The 25,039-nt window shown below is 46.0% G+C and overlaps 1 protein-coding gene across 1 annotated transcript in view; it reads left to right on the top strand.

Annotated features, from left to right (window-relative positions):
- Positions 1-14,223: 14,223 nt before the first annotated feature.
- LOC125944714 (uncharacterized) overlaps positions 14,224-25,039 on the top strand; it is a 134,666-nt gene continuing 123,850 nt past the window's right edge. The window contains exon 1 of the mRNA XM_049665694.1: positions 14,224-14,996. Within this exon, the coding sequence (XP_049521651.1) occupies positions 14,247-14,996 (750 nt within the window). The 5' untranslated portion in view covers positions 14,224-14,246. The remainder of the gene's footprint in view (positions 14,997-25,039) is intronic.

The raw sequence follows: 25,039 nt of genomic DNA, 5'->3' as shown, positions 1-25,039 counted from the left end.
CAGTGTGTTGCTGCAAGGTCGGACACACCATGGCTTGTGATTCAACACGTTTTAAGGCTTTAACAGTTCCGCTAGCTCTCTAAGGTCCTCCATGGTGGCTGAGGGAATTCGTGCTGGTATCTCATCGTAGGATGGCGCCGTGGGCCCCCAATGCTGTATCTGTTTATAAAGAGACTTGCACATTGTACATACTATGTGTTCTGTCTAAATGCACCACTTTCCAAAATTAAACAAGATTCGCTTATATAAACGGACATCAGACACGTGCACTGCGGAATTGATTTTCCTCTTGGATACATGAACACAGTTCTGCGTAGATGCATAGACGTATAAACACAGATATAGTGTTTTGTGTATATGTGTGCATGTGTCTGTGTAAAACACACACCCCCACACAAGCTGACGAGGATGTCGTAGTTTCGCCATTAAATTGTAGCCAAATATCTCGAATTTTCCTTTCTGTGGCATCTTGGTTGTTCAAGAAAATTATTGGCTTTGGCATCTTGCCTCATGCGTCTGGATGGAACCAACTTTATGGTACTGCCAGCTCCTCCAGTTACAAAGAAAGCGGCTTGATTAGGATTTCGTGGGTTTTAATATTTACACTAAAAAAAAAACTTGCTGAATTTTTAATGAGAGAGTTGTTGAGTTTCAGCGCTACACGTGTCATGTTCCCTTCTCCGAGTTCGGTGAACGTCCAGTCGTTGGTTTTATTTGTTGTTTTCTTTTCATATTTTGCTGTTTATTCTTGTTTCCCAAACAGCTCACTGCGAAAGCTAGTTGCCTCCGTCCTTTGTTTAACAAGGTTATTTACTCTTCGACGCCAAACATGTTTCGCAACCTGCAGAACAGACAAATAGCCAAAGAAAAGACGCCTAACACTGTCTGCATGCGAACAGCACTAAGATATCAGGTTGTCATTACAACACGCATTAATAAACTGGATTCGGTTGTGCAATCACGCTTCTATCACAGCGTGCGGCAATAACGATCAATAGCTACCGCTGTCACTCTCTCACTATATAATCGCGGTAAATGTGTTTTTTATATGTTGCAAAATTGTAACGTTATCTTTTTTTTTTGTCACATACAAGCCATGCATAAATAATCTAAGGAGCCGACCTGTTGTATTCCCGAACTGTGTAACTGAAGCTTCACCGCGTTGAGTCGTCGTGGGTCGGGCGGCCCAGCAATGGCGAAAGCATCAGCATAAGGCCAGAACGTAATTATTTATGTATATTGAAATATCAGTGCACGCTAAAATGACCAGGCAGGTGAAATTATTCCTTAAGTAGCTGCTATGGCCCCTCTCGTAGTGTGAGTGAAGTTTGTGGTGATTAAGATAACTGAACACACGAAGAGACAGGACAAGCACCTATCATTACTATGTGTGCATTCGCTTTGTGTTTACCTGTTTCGAGCAAGAGTGTACTTATTTAGTGCATTTCAAACTGTCGCTCAACTAAATCATCTCCTACTCGACTCCGATAGCTAAGTAACACTATCCTTGGCACTATTCTTGGCGCTATTAAGTTCGAGGTATACAACATCAGTTGTTCTTTATTGAGAAGTTTTGTTATTTTCGCTATGTTGAATTTTTATTTGAAGCAGCAAGGAAATTTAAAAGTGTTCTTAGTGATTGTGAAAACGAGCCACTGTTGAGATGAGGAACTTGATAGAAGCTGCTCGCGATTAATTAATTTACCCCATGCTTTTGTGTCTCAATGAATTCTTTAGGAGTATGCATAAAATTTAGCTCCCTCTTAAAGATTTACTTTTATGAGATAACCCTTGAAGCGATGGTAATGAAGCGAAAAATTGACACAATTTATTCAAGTGACTAGAAAGCCGAATTTTGATATAGGATGGTAATTTTTTATTTAATCATTGCTGAAAATCTGTGTGTTTGCAAAATATAGAAGCATGAAGTTTAGAAATCTGCAACTCTGCAAGAAAAACAAATCGAGGGACTAAAACTGCTGTAGGCAATAGAACAAGAATACGGCAGAGTAGAGCCTATATACCATGCGATGAGCGAAAAAAGCTGAAACTGTGAGAATACATTAGACGCGAATGGAAAATGTGCATACACAACTGGTTTCATACCGCATGCATACCAGCACGAAAGTACTGGAGCATTAAGCTCAGTCGTGCCTAGTAGTTTTCAGCGCATATGCCTCGTTACACAAAGGCAGCGCAGTCTTTTCTCTTTACTTGAAAAAATATTACCTGGAATCCAGCAATGCTCACTGGTGTGATAAACCACAATAACTAGGGTGCGAAATTTCGTTCCAGAATATTGTCAGAAGAGTGGCACCACAAAACCGCATTAGCATACTGATCGCCATCACATAAATCCTAATGTGGTTTCCCATATTGGAGAATGCATATCCCAATATTGAATCGGAAGGAAAGAATATCAACATATTCGCAGAGCAACGGAACTGTTAGAATTCGAAAGGCCGTAAGTTATCGGTCTGACGTGCGCTTGGATGCTTCGCAACAAAATGAGTAGATATGTCCTATTCTTAGTCCTCGAAGGTTTTTATCACTTGCGCAGACTAACTTGCGTATAAATTGCACCGGATATCGTCAACAGCTTGGCACTTGGTACACAGTTTAACAGCGGAGCTGTTGAAGATGGCCGTTAATCAGTTTGTCGTCCACAAAAAATGTGGGCCGATCCTGGCGGTTGTGCAGAAAGGGTCCAAGAGTAATGGCACATACCCCTGTGAACTAGCGAAGGTGTTTAAGCGTAGCCAAATACGTGGTCAATACCTTGCGATAGTCAATCGATAGCCAATCAATATGTAATCGATAATGGATCAATAATCAATAAATTCTTTAAAATGGTGGGGATTACTTGGTACTGCTTAGCCTAGCCCAAATACGTGGCCAATACTTAGCGATAGCCAATCGATAACCAATCAATAGCTAATTAATAATCAATCGATAATCAATAACTTCCGGAAAATGCTGGGGATGACTTCGTAGTGCTAAGTCTAGCCCAAATACGTAGCGAATGCCTTGCGGTAGCCAATCAAAAGCTAATTGATACTCGATCAATAATCAATAATTCAGGAAAATTCTGGGGATGACTTGGTAGTGCTTAGCCTAGCCCAAATACGTACCCAAAGCCTTGCGATGGCCAACCAAGAGCTAATCAATAATCGATCAATAATCAATAAATTCCGGGAAATGCTGGGGATGACTTGGTAGTGCTTAGCCTAGCCCAAGAGCCAGGACTAGCTAGGTGCCCATCAGCTCCACTGTCTCTTTAGCATTGCGCCTCCAGTGCAAGCCACGCATTTTTTTTTTGTGATAGACCAACTCAGTAAAGCGAATCAAAACCAACTGCAAGCCCATACGGGCGGATCGACGCTTATAGACGCGGAGAGCTGCGCAGCTGGATTCTGCATAGTACCATCCCTTGGTTTGTCATGGTTGTTCAGGATGCATCACTTCTAAACAAATGCCGAAAGTGCTGTAATCACCGCCATTCTACGAAAACTGAAGTCCTTTTTTGCACAATATGTCTAGGTACTCAAAGCGTAACAGCAAGCGCTGCAACGGCTATTTCGTCGCCTTCCACATCACAAGTTCACAAAGTAATCTTTTGCGCTGACTAAAGACCACATGAACAGGGTTTTTAGTGCAAGATTTCAATGGTTTCTGTTTTACAATCTAAATCTTGGCTATGGGAAAACAGAGGCTCTTTCGCGTGGAGCACTGTCATGCCCCCCCCCCCCCCCCTTAAAACTAATAGCCTCGAAGAACCTGCTGCACACAGATAACGCAACCGGTTACCACGCTTGAAAGCTACACAAAACGCTGATTAACCCTGTAACCCTGCGTGTCACCAAACGGCTCACTCGCAAAGAGGCTAGCATCTTGTATGGCAGTAAAGCTGGATGCACCTTCGCACAGGTATAGCTGTTTAGGACTGGAGGATTAAATTTTCCCGCCTTCTGGCTTACATGGTTTCGTAGGTTGTGGGGTACAGTTCATCTGTTTGTGCCCGCAGTTGGAAAAGGAAAGAAAGGCTTTTCTTCCTGTCCTACAAAAGAGGGATCTTCCGCACGCAAGCTATGACGACGTTCTGGGAAGTCCTAGCCCATCTTCTAACAAGAGATGGGTCAGCCCACAACCTTCGCACAAACTCTTTATGGTGGCTTTCTCCGAAATTGCTCGAAACGTGGTCAATACAAGAAGAAATGTGCGAGAACTCACCCAAATTGTTACTTGACAAAATAAAAAGCCGCAGTTTCACCCGAAAGGCGAATGATCAATTACGATAGCAAATTATTACAGAGCTATACGGAGTAAGGATAGTAGTTTTATCGGCTGCATAAACGTCGACGCATTCGCTGACTAACTGAATTAACAAGCGCAGTGTCAGCGCGCACAAGCAAACATGAATAGGTCACACTCGATGACCACAGACAACCACTGTCAAAACGCTGGCGTGAGAAAGCGCTGCAGCAGCGAGCGAAGGATCGTGCGGTCTATCGCTTCAACGGAATCTGTGAGACGAAAGTATAGAGCATACAAAGGTAAGAGCCGTGTGGAGATCGCTTTCAAAAAATGGTGCACGCGACAGCTCGCCATCGTGCAAAGTACAAGTACGCATTTGCTGGCAGAGTAGAAGCCACAGCCCCTCCATCTCGCGCTGCCTTCCCGCTTTCCTCCTTTCGCGTGGGAGGTTCAGCTCCCAGTTCTCCTTGCACCCGGTGGCAAGATACGCATTTGGTGCCGCACCTAAACGTCGCCTCCCCTCCCTCTATTCCCCCTATGGCCTCTCGCATGACAGAATACGTCGCGTTTCCTCTCCGCCGTGCGTTCACCTCCGTGAAAGCGCGCGTCCCTCGCACGCTTTCGCTCGCACATACAGCATGCGGCGCGCGGCGATGATATTATCACCCTTGGACCTTATACGGAACCTCACGACGACAGCGACACCGACGCCGATAGCAGAACTCTGCTTGGAGTGTCCACATAAATGCTATTGCAATAAAACAGAAAACAGCTCATATTCGTGGTGCTGGCGATTAGACAGGGCATACAAACGGGCATAAAATGTTGTATGCTCACTGTTACACGCCTACAGTAGCAATACCTGTCGCTATCAGGCAAGCAATAAAGCAGGTTCCGCCTTCGCGAAGAAACGCCGACTAATTATTCATCAAGTCAAGCATATTTCTTCTTTTGCTCACTCGAAAGAACGTGGCTTGCGCGACCAAAAAGCTTTACGTTCCGATAATTTCGGAACAGTACAGCAATCGACTGAATGTAATCAAGTCTAAAACTTTTCTTCCGGAATTCTCCAAGCGGATAAAGGCATCAAGTTTTGAAGAACAGAATTGCGGAAGCTGCCGCAACTCATAAAAATGCATTTACTTCGCAGGTTTGTATTAGCATCATGAAGCTCATCTCGTGCATGCAAAATTTAGTGCAGCCGAACCATAAGAAGGCACACCTTCTTTCGCTGCTCTTGTAGGCGGTCTGGACAGGCCGTAACAAGCCATGAAGGCGAAGATGAAGTGAGGAGGTGGTTTCGCAATTACGCCCACTCCACCTAGTCCGTCTAGACTGCCATTCTTTGTTAGCCCAGGAGGTCAGTCGTGCGTAAACCACGCCCCAGCTTAAGCGTCCTTCCTTCGCGTTCAGCGTCTTGCTGTCAGCCGCACACTTGGAAATTGAATCCTCCGCGACTATGCGGTGCGAGTAAATTTGCAATGCAGATGCGTTTCCGACGACGTTAGTTCGAGGGGCTTTGGCTGCCGCCGACACTCCTCATTACGGTGCCTCCCTGCAAGGTACACGACGTGACTCCACATTTGCCTCGCATTGTCTTGGACTCCCTGGTGCCTGCCGGAAGTCGCCGAGTCTGTGCTTGCCTCTCACAGGCTTCTGAATCCTCCGACGGACATCCGCGGCTGACGCGGCTTTCCGAAACTTAAAATGCAGGTACATGCTGCATCATCGCAGAGGGGCTTGGCTGTCGGCTAATTAAAATACGGTTCCAGAACGGCGACGTACCTGCATGTTGTTAAATGTAGCACCGTCTGCATTCTTCTCTTAGAGGACAACCGAGAGCTTGAGAATTTGCATGACGCCCTTGTTCGATGGAGCATGAGTATGGGTGAAATGAAGAAGGAATGAAGAAAAATAACGAGAGCTTTTGATAACCTTTTCACGAAGCAATAATTACGTTTTGCCGAAGTTTTGACTATTATGGTTGTGATGATTATTTACATGACGGCAACAATTTTGGCAGGCACATGTACAAAAGACTGCACGTCTACGTTATCAGTAATTCGAAATAGGTGTTTAGGCCTCCACGAGAGTTATAGTGTAACTTGTTACATAGTACAACCTAATTATTGGGTATGGGCTATAATTCATATCAACGTAAACAGCACAGCCGAGGCACGTACGAAAATTCCAACTATCAAGCAATCAAATAGAAATGAGAAGGGTATTTAAGAATTAAAAAAAAAAAAACGCCCGCTTGCGAGCTAGTGTGTGGAACATGCTTTTGTTTTCTGAAAACTTGGTACGAATTTTTATCGTAGGCAACTAGCCCTTACCACGCAGATGATATTTGTGATAGGTTCGTTATTCCATGTGTTTCAAGTGGTACAGTATGTAATACATAAATTGTACTGAAATAGGCACAAAAAGCTTTTTATTTCAGTGCCACGTCATTAGCGCAGGAGTACAGAAGAAATGATGTGATAACCACTTATTCATTATTTATTACATAAAATGCGCTAGTTCTATTTCTAAGTTTGCAATAACATAAAGAAGACCAATTTTTATTTTTCGCCGGGTACAGGCAGGCATGCAGGAACATTTCCAGAAAGCCCAAACAATCGTAGCTCAGCCTTTTATGCGTTCTTCTTGCCCTTGTGTTTGAACAACAAAAATGACACGACTGCACGTGATGCCATGACTTTCCTTTATGTACAGAAGCCGAGATGCCACTGAGGTGCACAGGAAAGAATACTGATTACGGGTTCTCATGGGAACTATACCAATGCCTACGACCAATTGCAAAAAAAGTCCCTTTATTCCTTTTTTTATATTCATTTCAAATTTTGGCACCATTCTTTTCTGCCTCGTGTCGATCCGCACATCGAGGCTTAAGGCCAAATGAATGAACATAAATAAACGTTTGAGCACTATCTGGTTACAGTTAACGCGATGGTGATCATCATCGCGTTAACAGTATGCAGATGCTTGTGAAACGTTTCTTTATGTTCATATAATAATAATAATAATAATAATAATAATAATAATAATAATAATAATAATAATAATAATAATAATAATAATAATAATAATAATAATAATAATAATAATGTTTTTTATCATCACACTGATGAAGGAAGCTGTAGGTAAAAGCTGCTCTTCGTAGATGCAGCTTGACAAAGGCCCACAGCTACCTTTGTAGCTTTTTCATTTGACCATAAGCCTCGATGCGACAACCAACACGTCGACGTACACGGTGACCCACACGGAGACCCACACGGCAAGCGTTAAATTTTATGCGCATGTTCTGCGAATTTTACTGCACGTGTAATTTTATGCAATTTCCACGACCATATGAAGAAACAAGGGTGGCTGCCAACTTGCATCGATGTTTCTCGCAGTATTCAATGTGATAGCCTGAACGGTCACGTATCGAGACTTCAGACTATATTTGTGTGCGTGACTTCTAAATTACAAATGGATATTGTTTTCATTATTCTGCGGGACTGAAGAGAGAAATGTTTTTTTTTACTTTTTTAAATTTAGGGTGACCTCCATTTTTTCGCCGAAAGTTCTTATGCTCTGTCATCAACACTTTAGTTTTTCAAGATTATAGGCGTAACAAAGCGTGGTCGACCACGCGTTGTTTCGTCTATAACGAAACGTTCCGTCTATTTCTCTGTTCATCCCCACATAAATATGAAACAATATCCATTTGTAATAGAGAAACCAGGCACAGAAACATAGTCTGAAGGGCCGAAGTGTGACCGTTCGGGCAATCACTTTAAATACTGTGATAAAGATCGATGTGCATAAAATTTAACACTTGTCGTGTTGGGTATCTTTCGCAGTAATATAGAGATAAGAAAAGGCAGAGAGGCAGACAGACAGACAAAGAACTTTACTGGTGGTCCTGAGGAACCGCTTTAGGGTACCTCCCTTTTCAGGGAGTCCTCGTAGCCGTCGCGGGGCGCACCCAAGTCGGGGTCGGAAGATCGTGGTCTTCCGCCCTGTCGAAGGCCCTCTGGACAGCCCGTAGTTGCTATGAGAGGTCACCGCTCTTAAGGGCTGCCTACCAGTCTGTTAGAGTGGTAAGTGATGAGCTGCCTAACGCAGGGCATTGCCAGAGCATATCAGATAAAGAGCAGTACGCCTCCCCACAGTCTGGACAGTGGGGTTCTACATTAGGCGCGAAGTGACTGAATCGGCCCCTGGAGGGGAACGATCCCGTTTGGCGCATGCGAAAGGCGGACGATTATGGTCTAGGGAGTTTAGGATGTGGTAGCGGGTAGGCCCGCCGAGCAAGTTGATAATGTGCCAAGATTTCATGGAAGGTGAGGAGCGAATCCTTGTACAGTCCCCGTGAATCCCCGTGAGTCTGCCGGAACCGCCGCGGTGTGTAAGACTTCGCGCACAGTCATGGGCCAAATCATTGGCGTTAACAACCTCAGAGTGCACATTGATTCCCATATGGGCCGGGAACCATTTGATGATATGAAAACCAGCAGCCCCCTCGGTCCCGAGGATGGCCGCCGCCTCCTTTGAGATTGAGCCGGAGGCGAACGCTTGGGCTGCAGACCTAGAGTCTGTAAAGATATGGGGACGTAGAGGGTCCTTCAGTGCTATAGCTATAGCAACCAGGCTACTGTTGCAGAAACCTTCCGCACGGATGCTGAGTTAATCAGAGTGCCATTGGAATCAACCGAAACTACGGCATAGTGATCAGAGCACCCGTACTGGGCAGCGTCAGCGAAACATGCAAGATTCGGAGTGGTCGCAGCCACTTTTAATAGAGAACGAGCCCGGGCTACCCGGCACCCTACATTGTATGGAGGGTGGACGTTACGTGGCAGGGGATCTACCTTGAATGTATCTCAGACCATGGGTGATAGGGCCGCGTAGCGCTCCGTGATTATCTGGTGACCGCACCCAACGGATTCGAGGATGCGTCTCCCCGCTAGCGATGATGAGCGTCGTATTATTTGGGCCACTCGTTGGGTCTCGATCACCTCTGACAGGGTGTTGTGCATGCCTAGTAGCATGAGACGCTCGGTTTTGGTAGTGAGTGGTAAACCCAGCGCGCGCTTGACGCTTTTGCGCATGAGGGCGTCGATTTTGGCCTCCTGCCGTTTAGACCAGCGCAACGCGGAAGCTACATAGTTAACGTGGCTCATAAGGAACGCGTGGTAGAGCCTGAGGAGATTGCTCTCACATAACCCCCCCCCCCCCGGCGGTTCGAGACCCTGAGGATAAGCCTAAGCATATTCTCCGTCTTGGTGGTGATGCGGGCTATAGTCTGTGAGTTGCCCCCAAGCGATTCCAGCAAGAGTCCGAGGACCCGGATGGTATCCACTCTGGGGATTTGTTGTCCGTCCCTCGTATAGAGGGCTATAAGAACTTGATCTAAGGGTGCGGAGCACCTATCGTAAAAACCGGAATATAGGTCGAACTTTTTTTTTCAGAAAACCATTGCGAAAAGTCGACCCTCGTCTTATATACCGGACATTGGCGGAAAAACTAGGGAAGTTTTGCAACAATGGGCAGATAAAGTAAACAGCCACCTTCGTCATCGCATTCAGGCTGATTTTTCACATTTTGTTTCAAAATGAGCGGAAGCCGACGGCAATTCACCGTCGCCTTCAAGAAAAAGGCGACTGAGTACGCGGAAGCCCATGGCAACCCGTCAGGTTGCCGTGGGCTTCGTATCGTGCGACCATCGACCCGCGTGTTGGTCAGCACCTTATCATCACGGCACGGAGCAGCATTTAAATAACTACTGTCACCATTGTGCAACCGGCTGAGTCGCATTTGTTTAAAAGTAAGGGTGTCTTTCGGTACTTTTGCCATTGAAAACGATTTTTTTTTTCATTTTTAGAATTGGCTAGTTGGGGGGTCGACCTATATTCCAGTTCGACCTATAGTCCGGTTTTTACGGTAACCCCCCATCGCGTGGGCCTATACAATAAAAGTTCGGACTCGCTTGGTGACAGACTCAGGCCCGTGTCTAGTAGGAAATATTCTGTGATGTCGAGCGCCTCTTGGAGCGCACTCTCAACTGCAGTGTCAAACCCTCCCATGCACCACATGGTAATATCATCCGCGTAGATGGCGTGAGCCGTTCCTCTTACTGAGGCCAGTCTTTCCTAGAGGCCCTTCATCGCGATGTTAAACAGTAGGGGAGAGATGACCACCCCTTGCGGAGTGCCTCTCGCTCCCGATGTAAATTCCTTGGATTAGACCTGCCCTATTTTGACAGCGGCCTTGCGATCCCTGAGGAAGGAGGTAACGTACGCATGGATTCGGGGCCCCAAGCCCAGGTCCGAGATCGCGTCTAGCACGAACCAGTGCGAGATGTTATCAAAAGCCTTGGACAAGTCTAGAGCCAGGATGCCCCAATAGTGTCTCTAGTGTCGTCATCAAGGATTTACCTCTTTATAAGTAGCATGGCGTCCTGTGTGGAGAGTGCTGGCCGAAAGCCGACCATGTTGTGAGGGAATAACTCATTAGTTTCTATGTGCTTAGATATACGGTTGTGAATGGCATGTTCGGCCACCTTGCCCACGCAGGACGTGAGCGAGAAGGGGCGCATGTATTCCGGCGCAAGAGGTTTGCCTGGTTTCTGGATGAGCACCACTGAGACTGTCTTCCAGGAGTCGGGGACGAGGCCCGTTTCCCAGATTTTATTCACTTCCTCGGTGAGCAACGCTACTGAATGTCCGTCCAAGTTTCGGAGGAGCTTATTGGAGATTTCATCCGGGCCCGGTGCAGAGCAACCGTTGGGCGTTTGGAGCACCTCCCAGATTTTGGAATCTGTGAAAGAGGCGCCGGGCTGGCCCACAGCGCCACCAGAGAGATTAGCCGGGTTGTACTTGCTTTGGTACCCTAACCTCGGTGAAGAAGGGGAAAGAAAAGAGAGAAACGGCATAGTCATTTCTTTCTTCTTCTTTTTTTTCCGTAAGAGGCTATGGATAAGGAAATGGAGAATGGCAGCAGGGCTATAGTGACATTACGTGCAAGTGATGATGGAGTCAGTGGTGACAAAATCTTCTGTGAACGCGCTGTCGTCCAGTTAACTATAAGCAGCCCGCAAGCACAGTCAGTTAGGATTATCTTAACTGCCTGCTGTAAATTCGTTCTTTGCATGCTTTGGGGAAGTAGTTAAACTATGCTCAACTGCTTCGTAACAATCACAATAGTTGCATGGGTCATTTGTGATCATTACGATATGTTTAGACGAGAGATATAGAAGTGATGAGGGAAAGGCACGGAAGTTACCCAGACTGAGTAAAGTTGGCTACTGTGCAATGGGAAAGGCTATACATTATAAAACGAGCTAAAAATTAAAAATAAATAAAAAACAAGAAAACGAAAAGTTAACAGCTGGAACAAACATGATCAAGGGTTCACCATTTATTCAATCACAAACGGTCTAATCATCATCATCATCATCATCAATATCTGACAATTTCTTTATGTCCACTGCAGGACGAAGGCTTCGCCTAGCGATATCCAATTACTACTGCCTTGTGCTAGCTGACTCCCACTTGCACTTGCAATCTTACTTATTTCTTCACCTCACCTAAATTTCTCCCATCATCGACTGAGCTCCCATTCCTTTGCCACCCATTCTGTACCTCTCATGGTCCACCGGCTATCTGCCTTACGCATTACATGACTTATCCAGCTCCATTTTCGTCTCTTAATATCAACAAAAATGTCACAGCTAGTTTCGCCCTAAGGGCGAAGCAATGAATGCGATAGCAACACAGCAATGTCATACGATGTAAGGTGAGCGGCTTTGGTAGCAATATAAATTGTAGTAAACATGAGCTGATTAAGTAAGCAGGTGTGCTGCGGCGTAAGTAGACCGACATGAAGAGAGACTCGATGACCACGAGAAGGCGCGTGTGAAACGGTGGTGTTGATGAGAAGCGCTTCCCGGGGGCAGTGCGTGCGAAGGGACACACCTGTAGCGCTTCACTGCCGATCCGGGCAGCATTGCATGTGTAGCGTGCGTTGGAAAATGTGGCCCGACTATTACTAACTGAATGAACAAGCGTGGTGTGAGCGCGCCCAAACAAACATGAATAGATCACACTGAATGACTGCAGACGACTGTCAAAACGCTGGCAGCAAGCGCATATACGCCGCAGCGGGCGAAGGTATGTGCGGTCTATCGCTTCAACGGAAACTGAGCGGCGAATGCACAGTGCATTAAGGTCAGAGCCGTGTGGAGATAAGAGACGGTGCGGTCGAGCGACGAGCGCGGTTGTTGGCAAAGGAGAAATGCGCCCCCCCCCCCCCCCGCTCCCTCCGGCGCTGGCTTCCCGCTTCCTTGCTTGCGCGTGGGAGAGATAAGAGACTGTGCGGACGAGCGACGAGCGCGGTTGTTGGCAGTGAAGTGCCCCCCCCCCCTGCTCCCTCCGGCGCTGGCTTTCTGCTTCCTTGCTTGCGCGTGGGAGATTGAGTGCGTTCGCTCTCCGTGATAGCGCGCGTCCCCGCACGCTTTCCTGGGGCATACGGCGCGCGGCGACGATTTTATCTATACGGAACCTCACGGCGACGGCGACGGCGACGACGACGGCGACGACGACGGTGACGCCGACGGCAGAAATTCGGTTGAAGTGTCCATATAATTGCTATCGCAATAAAAAGTCACAGGCCTGCACGGCACACGCAGCACAGTCACAGCGTAAGCTGGTGGAGTGGCTCTAGAGTAGCTCCAATTTCGGTACCACGCACTACAGGGCCTTCGCGGCAAAGTCTTTTCGCCTCGTTTTGACGAGAACGATCTGAACTGTCCGCCCGGCGTCGTCGGCGAGCTGCGGCTTGTAATTCTCTCTGCACAGCAGTCTGCTTAGCCCGATGATGCCTGGTTGTAGCCGCGCACGTAGCTCTACGATTCGCTTCTTCAGCAGCGGTTCGTACCTTGCGAGGAGACGCCATAACGTGCACCGAAGAGGTATCCAGAATACCAGGTACAGTTACATGCAGCATGCAACTACTATATGCAACTTACATGTCAGGCACGATGCGCTTGCAGGCACCTTAACTAGAAGGCGTTACCATAGTGGCGGAGGCTCGGGATCGCTTTGATTGCGCGCCTCGTCTGCACCGCATCTTATTGTCTGCGCCTGCGCGCTTGCCTAGGGAGCGTTTATAGGTCATTTTTCCGCTGCGCGATAGCAATCGCTTGCGTGGCTCAGTGGTAGAGTATCTGATACCCACGCAGCGGGCGCGGGTTAGATCCCGGCGGGAACAAGGTCCTTTTTTAGCATTTCCGGCGATAGCGGCTACGGCCACAGGCGGCAACGGAATCGGCGGCGGCGGCAGTCACTATCACGAACCGAAACGGCTATTGGAATGAGCCCATAACAGCTTACGCTGTAAAATATCTGCTATCCCCGTTGGCTCTCCTATCAACACCCCCTTCCTGCTGTCTCTTAACGTTATGCCTAAAATGTTAGTTCCATCTCTCTTTGCGCGTTCCTTAACTTGTTCTCGAGCTTCTTTGTTAACCTCTAAGTTTCTGCCCCATATGTTAGCACCAAGAGAATGCAATTATTGCACAATTTTCTTTTCAACGACAGTGGTAAGCTTCCAGTCAGGTTTTGGCAATGCGTGCTATATACATTCCAACCAAATTCTATTCTTCTGTAAGTTGTATTGTCCTAATCAGTGTCCCCTGTGAGTATTTAATCTAGATAAACGAACTCTTGCGCAAACCATAGAGATTGACTGGCGATCATGAATTGGTGGTAATCTCTATATACGGAGGAGATCAGTGTACACTTCTTTCCTGGAGTGCAGTATACGGTACGGTATTACCGCAGTAAGTACGGTAACTTGGCACTGCTAAAGCTCTCTATTAACCATGTTCCTGAGCAGGGTTCTCTTACTTAATGGGAAGAGAACCCTGCTCTTCCGTGCCGTGCCCTCTTACTAAATGCCGGGCCCTCTTAAGAGGGCACGGCAGCTTGCTGGCGGACAGCATGCCTAAATCGCCATTACTGCTTGTGCAGGTTTTGCCGTGGTTTTTCGCCGTGGTATCTACAGCAAACAACGGGACTCAACCAGGATTCTTCGATGTGCCGCAACGTGGCAATGACACTGCGGACCGTCTACTTGTCAACGCCTACCCCACAGGAGTGACGTCATCGCTGGACAACCTAGAAAAGGCGCATCCCGGCATCGATTTCTTCAGAGGGCACGGCAGCTTGCTGGCGGACAGCATGCCTAAATCGCCATTACTGCTTGTGCAGGTTTTGCCGTGGTTTTTCGCCGTGGTATCTACAGCAAACAACGGGACTCAACCAGGATTCTTCGATGTGCCGCAACGTGGCAATGACACTGCGGACCGTCTACTTGTCAACGCCTACCCCACAGGAGTGACGTCATCGCTGGACAACCTAGAAAAGGCGCATCCCGGCATCGATTTCTTCAGAGGGCACGGCAGCTTGCTGGCGGACAGCATGCCTAAATCGCCATTACTGCTTGTGCAGGTTTTGCCGTGGTTTTTCGCCGTGGTATCTACAGCAAACAACGGGACTCAACCAGGATTCTTCGATGTGCCGCAACGTGGCAATGACACTGCGGACCGTCTACTTGTCAACGCCTACCCCACAGGAGTGACGTCATCGCTGGACAACCTAGAAAAGGCGCATCCCGGCATCGATTTCTTCAGAGGGCACGGCAGCTTGCTGGCGGACAGCATGCCTAAATCGCCATTACTGCTTGTGCAGGTTAGTCAGCGTGGTAATTTGCCTGCTTATCGTAGTGATAATAGGTTTTTGTTGGTCATGCCGTGCCCTCAAAAGTGTTCTGCAATTTTGTCTGACTGCTGGTCGATGCTCATGTTGTTGCTTGTGTCCGGTGACATAGAACAGAACCCTGGGCCGAAGGTTAATGAAATGTTGCAGGTTATTATTGATAAGCAGGAGGTTGGAGACCGCAAGATGGACCAAATAAGAGAGGAAGTTGCGGCTGTTAATGCTAAAACTGATAAGTTACAGGGTATTCTGACTTTGTTTGAGGAGATGAGCAACAAAATTGAAAAATTGGAATCTGTTGTCCAACAGCAAGCATTGAAGTTAATCGAGTATGAAAACAGAAGTAGGCGTAACAACCTCCTAGTATTTGGAATCAGTGAAAGTGCTGATGAAACAGAAATTAAACTCAGAGAACAGGTCCTGGACGGTATTTTTGACAATACTTTGGGGGTCCCCGTCAGGACAGTTGAGAGAATTCACCGTATTGGAAAAGCGAATCCGGATAGGTCAAGACCAATTATTATGAAGTTCCTTGATTCCAGGGAAAAGGACAGTGTACTAAAGAACTGTTTTAAACTGAAGGGCACTAATGTTCGTGTCAGCCAAGACTATGCTAAAGAAACAGCGGAAATACGAAGAAAGCTATGGGAAAGTGCAGCATCGGATCGGTCAAAAGGCACGAAAGTCAAGCTTATCTACGATAAACTTAAAATAAAAGACAAAATGTACACTTGGGACCTCACACAAGATAAGCGCACACTATGTGGACACGAAGAAAGTAGATCCGGTAAAGAAAAACAGAAAAAAGTTGATACGGCTAGCCGCCCGCCTAACTTGGACGATTCAGGAAGTTCGATGGTGACGCCCAGCTCGTCACCTACGTCATAGCTATGTTTTCTTGTTTTAAACGCACGCAGCATCGTTAACAAAATAACTGATCTGGAATTTCTACTGCTTTCACAGAGCCCTCATATGGTTTTGATAACAGAAACCTGGCTGCACTGTGGTATACAAAATGACGTAATTATTCCCCCTGGTTACCAAATGTTTAGGAAGGACCGCGATTCACGTGGCGGAGGAGTGTGTATCATAATAAAAAATTCTGTCCATGCGACCCTAATTGATAGTGACATCCCTGAAACAGTTTGGTGCAGGATTTCTTTTCAAGGTGTTGTTTATCTCGTCGGTGCAATATATCGGCCACCTGCGACTTCCCTGGACATGCTAAACCAACTGAGCGCATTCTTGTGCGACAATGTACATAGGAACACACGGTTAATTATGGCCGGAGACTTCAATTTACCACACATTAACTGGCAGGACCTAGCTTGCAGCGGCGTTGAAGCATCCAGCGCTGACAAACTACTAGATTTAATGTTTTCTTTTAATCTGAATCAAATCGTTCAACAGGATACAAGAATAACTTCTAGGTCGCGGTCATTGTTGGACTTAGTGTTCCTATCCAATAATATAGAAAATCATTTGTTGACAATTGAGGACGGCATTTCTGATCACAAAATGATTGTAGTGAATGTGACCGCTAGCAATGTGCCCCATAAGAAATACTCTACTCTAATTACGATAAAAAACTACAAACGTGCAGATGACAATTCAATTTTAGATTTTTTGGAATTTTCGTTCGGCCAATTTGAGCACCACGCAAAGGAAAAATCTGTAGATGAGCTATGGCATGAATTTAAGGATGTAGCAAAACATTGTGTGGACCGATTTGTGCCAACTCAAAAAAAGAAGTCTAAACAGCGCCGTCCTTGGATTACCCGCGGTATTATTCACATGAAAAGAAAGCTAAAACGACTGCGTAAAAAGAAAAAGGGTTCGGACGAAATAGCGAGACTTCGTGCAGAATTAAGACGTACTCTGACACAATCCAAAAAGCAGTTCTTTGAAAAAACACTGACAGGGTTCCTAAAAAGTTCTCCACAAAAATTCTGGAGATATCTCAGCAGTAGGAAAGATAAAATTGAAGAAATCGTAAAAGGCACTGGAACGTTAACAAAGACTGCCGACATTGCTGAGCATTTCAATTACTTCTTTCAGTCTGTGTTTACTAACAACACAAACGCGAATACAGGCGAGCATTTACAGTATATTATACATTATCCAATGGAAAATCTTGTAATCAAACAAGAGGGAGTATTCGAATTGCTGCTGAATTTAGATGCAAAAAAATCTAGTGGACCCGACGGGGTTTCTGCTGATTTTCTGAAACGCTATGCCGAGTGGATGTCCTACTACCTAACGATAATTTTTGAGAAATCATTACATACGCATTCATTACCCAAGGACTGGCGCAGGGCCGTAGTTATACCAGTGTACAAAGGCGGTGATCGCACGCTTGTAAATAATTACCGTCCCATTTCACTCACATGTATCAGTTGTAAACTTCTGGAGCACATCATCGCAAAACACATCTTAAAATTTCTAGAAGAGAATAGATTACTTTACTCATACCAGCATGGCTTCCGTACTGGACTATCCACCATTACACAATTAATCGAAGTGGTTCATGATCTTGCTGCAGCCTTAGACGAGAAGCACCAGATTGACGTCATTTGTATAGATTTTGCAAAAGCCTTTGATAAAGTGCCGCATGATAAGCTGATCTTTAAACTGAGAGAAATAGGTATCGATGAAAGGCTAGTGCTTTGGATAAAAGAATACTTAAATGATCGCAAACAGACCGTAAGTTTAGATGGCAGTTTGTCGAGTCCACTCCAAGTGCTATCAGGTGTTCCTCAGGGATCGGTGTTGGGTCCACTGTTATTTCTTATATATATCAACGATATCCCATGTGTTGTTGAACAACCGGTGAAACTGAAGCTTTTTGCAGATGACTGCCTAATTTATTCTACCGTAACCAATGTTCAGGATCAACTCAGAATTAGTCGTTGTTTAGAAAATTTCAGTCAATGGTGTAATTTATGGGGAATGAAAATAAACTACTCTAAATCAACATACACACATATGACTAGAAAAGTAAACGTCCTACCTTTTAACTATTACATCGATGGTAATTTGTTAGTTCGTGCTAACCAGTTTAAATATTTGGGTGTTACAGTCACGCATAATCTGACATGGCATACGCACATAGAAAATGTGTGCTCGAAAGCGAACCAGAAACTAGGTTTCTTAAGGCAAAAACTACATCAAGCTTCGCGAGATGTAAAGCTGATAGCTTACAAAACTTTTGTTAGGCCGTTACTTGAATATGCCTCAGTCATCTGGAGCCCTCATCAAAACGCATTGACTACAAGGCTAGAAAAAGTTCAACGTCGTGCTGCGCGCTTCATATGCGCAAAGTACCGCAGATTAGATTCTGTCACACAGATGTTGCAGTCATGTGAATTGGAAACACTAGAAACACGAAGGAAAAGGAATCGGCTCAAAGTGTTTTTCAGGATACTACATGGTCATTTGAAAATTAACAAAGATGAGTACGTGCAACTCCCAGGGAAACGAAGCAGTCGTGTCAATCACCAATATGTTTTGAGACCATACTTTGCTCACAGTGATGTGTTCCGCTATTCTTTTTTCCCCGCCGTGATTGAACTTTGGAATGCGTTACCAAGCTTTGTGGCAAATGCCAGTGATGTTTGTGAATTTGAAAAATCGTTGAACGCGTATTTCTCTGATTTCGCTTCTACTTGATGTACCTGTATATATGATTTGTCTGTATTTAAAACCCTCCCTGTAAGAACCCTCAACAGAGGGTTGACAGTATGATTAAAATAAAATAAATAAATAAAATAGGGCACCTTGTGGTGTATATTTGCCTGAGCTGATTATTAGACATTGAGTGCCAAGTTTCAAAATAATAACAACAACAACACCAATAATAATAATAATAATAATAATAATAATAATAATAATAATAATCACTCAATCGTTTATTTATCGTGCCTAGGAACAACCATGCGGTCTGAGTGCTGGCACACGCATACATAAAAAAAAAAGAGCGGCAGGGGAATATCAGTAAAACAAAAAATGAATAAAAGTAACAATCTTGAAAAGAAGAGTGTACATACAAGAAGGCGCAAGATGAATGCATAAGAAAAAGGAGATAAGGGGCAGTTGAACAATATGTGAAACTATGAAACTAAGACAGAACAACGCAAAGCTCGAGAAAGAACAAAGGCAGAGGGTTGTGAAAAATATCAAGGCCATGCAAGTGGGCGTTATAAAGACTGTATTCTGGGGACGGTTGAGTGTTGGTGATGACAGGCAGCAACATGGAGAGGTCTATGTTCTTTGGTGATCTTGCGCGGACCTTGATCATTGTGTAAGGTACGTGATTGATCTCACGGACCTTACACAGTGGTACAAAATTTACTGAATAAGAAAAAGAAATGCTTGCTATTTTCTGGGTGAAAGTCATTACTTTGGTCTCAGCAGCATTGAAGGTGAGTTTACTATCTGTGCACCACTTAGAAAAAGAAAACAGGTCAGGCTGCAGGACGCGACAGTCTAATAATAATATTGTTAATAAAAGACTGCATATATGCCGCTGTATACAGTTCGTCGGAAGTTCAGGTGATAACGAAGTCCACTAAATTCTGTCCGACGATTACGAGATGCACTGACTACACCGTGCAGGTGTCTTCTCAAGAATCCCACATAAAAATTGATTGAGACCATATATAGATATTGCTCACATAAAACCGAATATAACGATGTACGTTTGTGAAACCCGTATGTTTCTGTAGACCGTAGATGGTGTAATGACCTGTCTATTTTTGTCGAGTTATGGCTGTAATGTTTCTGAAAACAGCCTACTTCGAAGTATATGAACAATCGACCAAAGTGAATAGACTTGTTCACGTCTTTTGTCTAAATGCATCGCATAACTTCATATTGCCGAAAGAATAAGTCAATAAGAAGGCAAAGTGACCTGCAAGAACTCTACAGCCATTGTATATGATATACAGTGGCGAGCAAAATTTGGAGACCATGGCATAAGCAAAATATTTAAATATATTCAAGCGCTGCTTGGCGTCCTCGAAATGCCTAAATACGTTGTATTGGTGAAACACGTGCACGTAGGCGTGCGCTCTTGATTTCAGCCGGCATGCCCAGGCTGCGAAGAAAAAAAAATCGTGGCACGTTTGGTCCACAAACTTTTGCTCGCGACTGTTCATTAGAGTTAATTATGACCGCTGTCGTGCTACTTCCGGTAAAACGCTTCTCACAGAGATAACCGAAAATGTTTTGCTTTACGTTGTTGACACGTTATCAGCGCTTTGGCTGCATTTGCAGCTCTTACTCTCTGTTCCTGACGACCAGAAAAAAACTGAGTATATACTCAACTGTGGTCGACATTCACTACATTCCGCGCTGCACCCGTCTAAAATGAGCAAGCACAAACGTTTAACGAAATGGAATGGCCATAAAGAGGAATTTAGTGCTCACTGGCGTTGAACACCGAGAAAGAAGGTCGGTATTTTTCAGGCATGCCAGCGTACTTCCCAAAAACAAGAGAAATTATAAATGCAGGAGATGGGCTGCTTTCAATAGCGCAGCTCCGGTGATAGGCCACAACATGACCAGACCCCGTGTAGCCAGCTCAGCACAATTTGCGCGAGTGGCGTGCCGATGCCGCCGCTTTCGGTAGTTGACGCGGTGACCCGACAGCTGCAGCCCCCTTCTCCGCGAAAGCGCATGGCTTCTCTTTGGACGTCGCGCTCCGTGATTCTCTGGTGCACTGGTCGCCCTAGGGCACCGCTCATTTGAATACTCATTTCCATCCACGGCCCGGCTGCCGCGTGACCGATCGTAATGACACTCTTAGTGGCCTTAGTGGCCACTGAGAGAGACAGAGATTAAATATGCACCACCGGGCAGTTGACCCTAACTCCCGTGCTGACACACGCGGAAATTGCTTTAATTTGCGCCCCCGCTGGTTGCGAACATGGCCTTGGCGGCTCGGCTCGAAGCCTGGAGAGCTGCGAACATTCCAGCAATACGGCCATACTGCGCCACAGTGAGCCTCGGTTTGGGCTCTTAGGCTTTCTTGCGTGCTGTTGTTTTTTCATAGCACGGATTGCGCACGTCAACGCTTTATCAACAGTTTGGCACCGGAATGACAGCTGTTGAGCCTTAATCTTGTCAACGCTTTCAATCTTAGCTCCGTGTTGCCGTTCGGGGCTCCCGCGTACTAATGATAATTTCAGCAGCAACGGCGAGAGCATCCTGCAAAACGGTATGTGCTGCTCCGTGTCTTAATTTCTCAAGTACCACAAATAGAATTGTTACACAAGCGCGTGTAGAATACTTACTGGCCAAAACATTTCATCGGATAAACTGGCTCGTATTTACATAGCGAAATACGTATGATGAAACAGCGTGACTTGCATCCATGTTTGAGTTCATCACGTGTGGTTGTTGTTGCGTTGGAAGAAACTCTTCATAAGAATTTAGGCTTAAGCCATCTCACCACGAATGTCGCCGTTAATGCAATTATCATTGAAGCAATCTAGCGACGCACCGTACTGCAAACGCGGAAACTGGTATGCAGCCGGGCTCTTAACATATTTATGATTTTGGGTTGTTCTTCGAGTTGTACTTAAAAGACGGCGAAAAGGATTGACGACTTGTTTTTTTCGGACGGTCGCACTATATATGCGGAGTCTATGGCTCAATTTAGAAACGGATGCTCTTCTATTGACAGGGTAATTGAGTTGACGCCGTAGAACACTGCGGAACATAAAAAAACATGGTGTGGTTTAGCTTTGGTCAACCCTGGCTGATAGCGAAAGCTTCAATGTGGCTGAGGTGTGGTTTCGCAATGACATAAAAGCATGATTGCAATGAATACAGTGTTTATTCATCATTTTTTACGCCTATGAAGACACTGCGGTGATCAGTAAAGTAGTAAGATTTGGTTGCAACTCGCAGCCGGGCCCAACTCTACTCGGGCAACGGCGGCAATGTCTCCTTTCAGGGCTCCGTAAAGGCCCTGAAGGGTCCGACGTAGCGTGAACGCGCGCACACGTTATGTCACGTTGGCAAGAACAACAGCGGCTATAGTTAGACCGATGGTTCGACGTTCTGGCGCCGCCAACGTAACCGGACGCGTGGCCAATGCGCTCCGACGCGCCTGGCGTCTATACGTAACCGGACGCGCGGCCAATGCACTCCGACGCGCCCGGCGTCTGATGACGCTCGCCCGCATGACGCTAACCCGACTATAAACGCGCCTTGATGCTCTCTTGTGGTTTTTTGACCTCTAGCTCTCAAGGTGAAAAGTGTTGAGTCGCGGACAGCTGCACGATGTAGCGTAAGGAAGCTTTCGCTTCGAAAGAGGCGGCACTGGCGATTTGGTTTTGGCTTAGTGTTGCGGCTCTGACTAAGACAAAGCGTTGCTGCTCTGATGCCAAGTTGGCGTCAAAGAGAGTCATTGAAGAGTGGCACACCCACAGTGACCCAAGTTCGTAGCAAACAAGTTTATTAAAGAGCAGCACAGAACAAGTGGCCCCATACCCAGTGCTCCAAGCCGGCGTCAAATAGGTTCGTTGAAGAGCGGCATATATCCGTGACCCAAGTTGGCCGGACGGTTGGTTTCGAACCTTGCTCCTTCAGCACAGCAGCCGGATGCACTACCCATTCACCATGGGCTACCCAGTGACACAGCGCCAATCAATTGGCTGGCAGCACATATATGCACAAAGTTTTGCTCTTTTACGGAGCCAACTAAACGCAGAAAATTCCTAAATGTGTTCGCCTATGACAATGAGCAAAACGAGGACAAGGCGCAAGCAGGAGCCAACGTTTCAACAAGTGCACTTCTTTTTTTCAAGGCGGCATATGCTGTCCTCGGCACAATATATATAGGTACGGTTCTTCTAAAAGGGGGAGAGGGTGAGGCGTGTGGCTGAGGTAACGACCGAGGGTGTGTTAGCGGCGAGGGTGTAAAATTGAAAAAAAAAAGCGTGTGCTACTTAACGTTCATTGTCTGTCTGTATGTCTGTCTGCTACTTAACATCGGGGGAGGAATGTGAGCTAGTGCCGTGTGTCAGTCGGTTGACGTGTCACAGTAAGCCATGAAAAAGACAAGTCTGCTTGTCGAAACGTTGGCTTCTGGTTTCCCCTTGTTCTCGTTTTGTGCATCGTCTTGAATTTCCATCTCCCACCTTCCCCGTGTTTTCCATGGATTTCACCTATGACGTCACATAAAAGAACCACGCGAGTAGAATATTGTAAAATTAGATTTGTCACTGTACCTTGTTTCACACTTCGTAAAAAAAAAAATTGCCTCCAACCAACATTTTCTCCTTCGCGGAAACTTGAAAGAGCGCTTACCAGGCCAAAATATTTTTCGAGAAAAATACTTTGGGGGAAACTTATTCGCACAATTACCGCGTAGCCCAATTTTTTCCAAGAGAATCGGCGATGGTCATTTTTGGGGTCTGGAACGTTTTGCGTCTGAGACGTTTCACCTTTTACTGTTGTGCTAGGTTGAATTTAACAGTTACGTCTGATTAAATTTTCTGGTGGGCATGTAATAGACGGAAGAATTTTTTCAGCTCGTAATTGCCCATAATTAAAAAAAAACGTTGTATAGTCACAAAACATATTCCTTTTGAGTACGTTCCAGAATATCTTACTTAACAGTACACACCGGATCAGCGCTTGTTCCGGCACAAACTCGTACGCACGGTCACCCTCGCCCCCCCCTCCCCCTTCCCGCGTTTCGCCGCGTATAGGGCCTAGCAAAGAAAAGTTCAGTTCTAAGGTTGTTAACTTGCCGAAACTAGCATTTAATTATGAGGTACACCGATTTTCGGGACTCCTGAATAATTTCCACCACTTGGGGTTCCTTAACGTGCCCCCAACGCACGTTACCTGGGCGTCTTTGCACTCCGCCTCCATAGAAATGCGGCCGCAGCACCCCGCAATCGAACCCGCAACCTCCAGCCCAGCGTCGCCACGCCAAAGCCACTGTGCTTCCACGGCGGGTCGTAGCCCTAGCGAGAGCAGCTTGCGTTGATATATGAGGTGCCATAAATCGGCCAGAGAGTCGCGATTTCTCTTCCGAAGGGAAACGCAATGGACCGAAGCCAACTTGCTCTCGATGGCCTTCGGAGGGGAATTGTCAGTCTGAATGGCGCGGCCTGGCGAGACGAATGATCTGCCTCTTCGGACTTCCGCTCGGCCATGTGTACTTTCCTGCACCAGGTATACGTTCTCTACGTCCGTGGCACTAAGAGCTAGCCGTGCTTCTCGGCTGACTGCAGGAGGGCTTTCGGGTATTGTTTCTGCAGAAACGATTGCGCCAGAGGGGCTGGCAATCGTTCTCCTTTTTTCTTTTGTGGTATTTTGTATCATTACTTGCCTTTCATGATAACATACAGTAGTTACCAAGCCTGTCTCTACCTATGTCATTGTTCTGATCTTTGTTTTTGTTTTTTTAGTTGATTCCTGCTTCTACACAAGACGCATTGTACGGCTTTGTGCAAAATGAGCTGTGGTCAAAATAGAGCTAGTTTAGAGAAGAGCTTGCGGGCTGTGATGTCAAGAAGAATGAAAACTTGCCGTTTAATGATTACAAGACCGCAATACGCTTTAAGCATCCTATCTGTTCCTCGTATCTTACTCCAACTCTTATCTTATGCTTTTCCCATCTTACTGTGATCGCATGACGCGTAGTTTTAGTGCGCTAGTCGCTTTCTCTGGTACTACACAGGGTGCCACAGGTGCGTTCTCGATGTCACCGAACCAGCCATGCAAATTCTTGCGCACACTTCCTGCTGGCGATTTAGTAAATGACACCGTCTCTGCCCATCCCTCTGCAAAATTCACTGTTGTTGGCTGAGTGGAGGCTGCCAGTGGCAGGCATCATCCAAGCTTGGCCGCTTTGGCCCAGTGCTAGACAATGTAAATAATGATGTCTCGAAAACAAAACAACGCTCACTATATCGCTGAACGCGATATGCCTAAATAGGTATGGATATACCGGGTGCTTATTTTTAACTCCGCCACATTTAAGGATTGCCTGTGGA

The sequence above is a fragment of the Dermacentor silvarum genome, chromosome 4, assembly GCF_013339745.2.
Source record: "Dermacentor silvarum isolate Dsil-2018 chromosome 4, BIME_Dsil_1.4, whole genome shotgun sequence".
In the NCBI taxonomy this organism is placed as follows: domain Eukaryota; kingdom Metazoa; phylum Arthropoda; class Arachnida; order Ixodida; family Ixodidae; genus Dermacentor; species Dermacentor silvarum.
The sequence above is the reverse complement of the archived record's forward strand: the minus strand, read 5'-3'. Positions and strand labels throughout refer to the sequence as shown.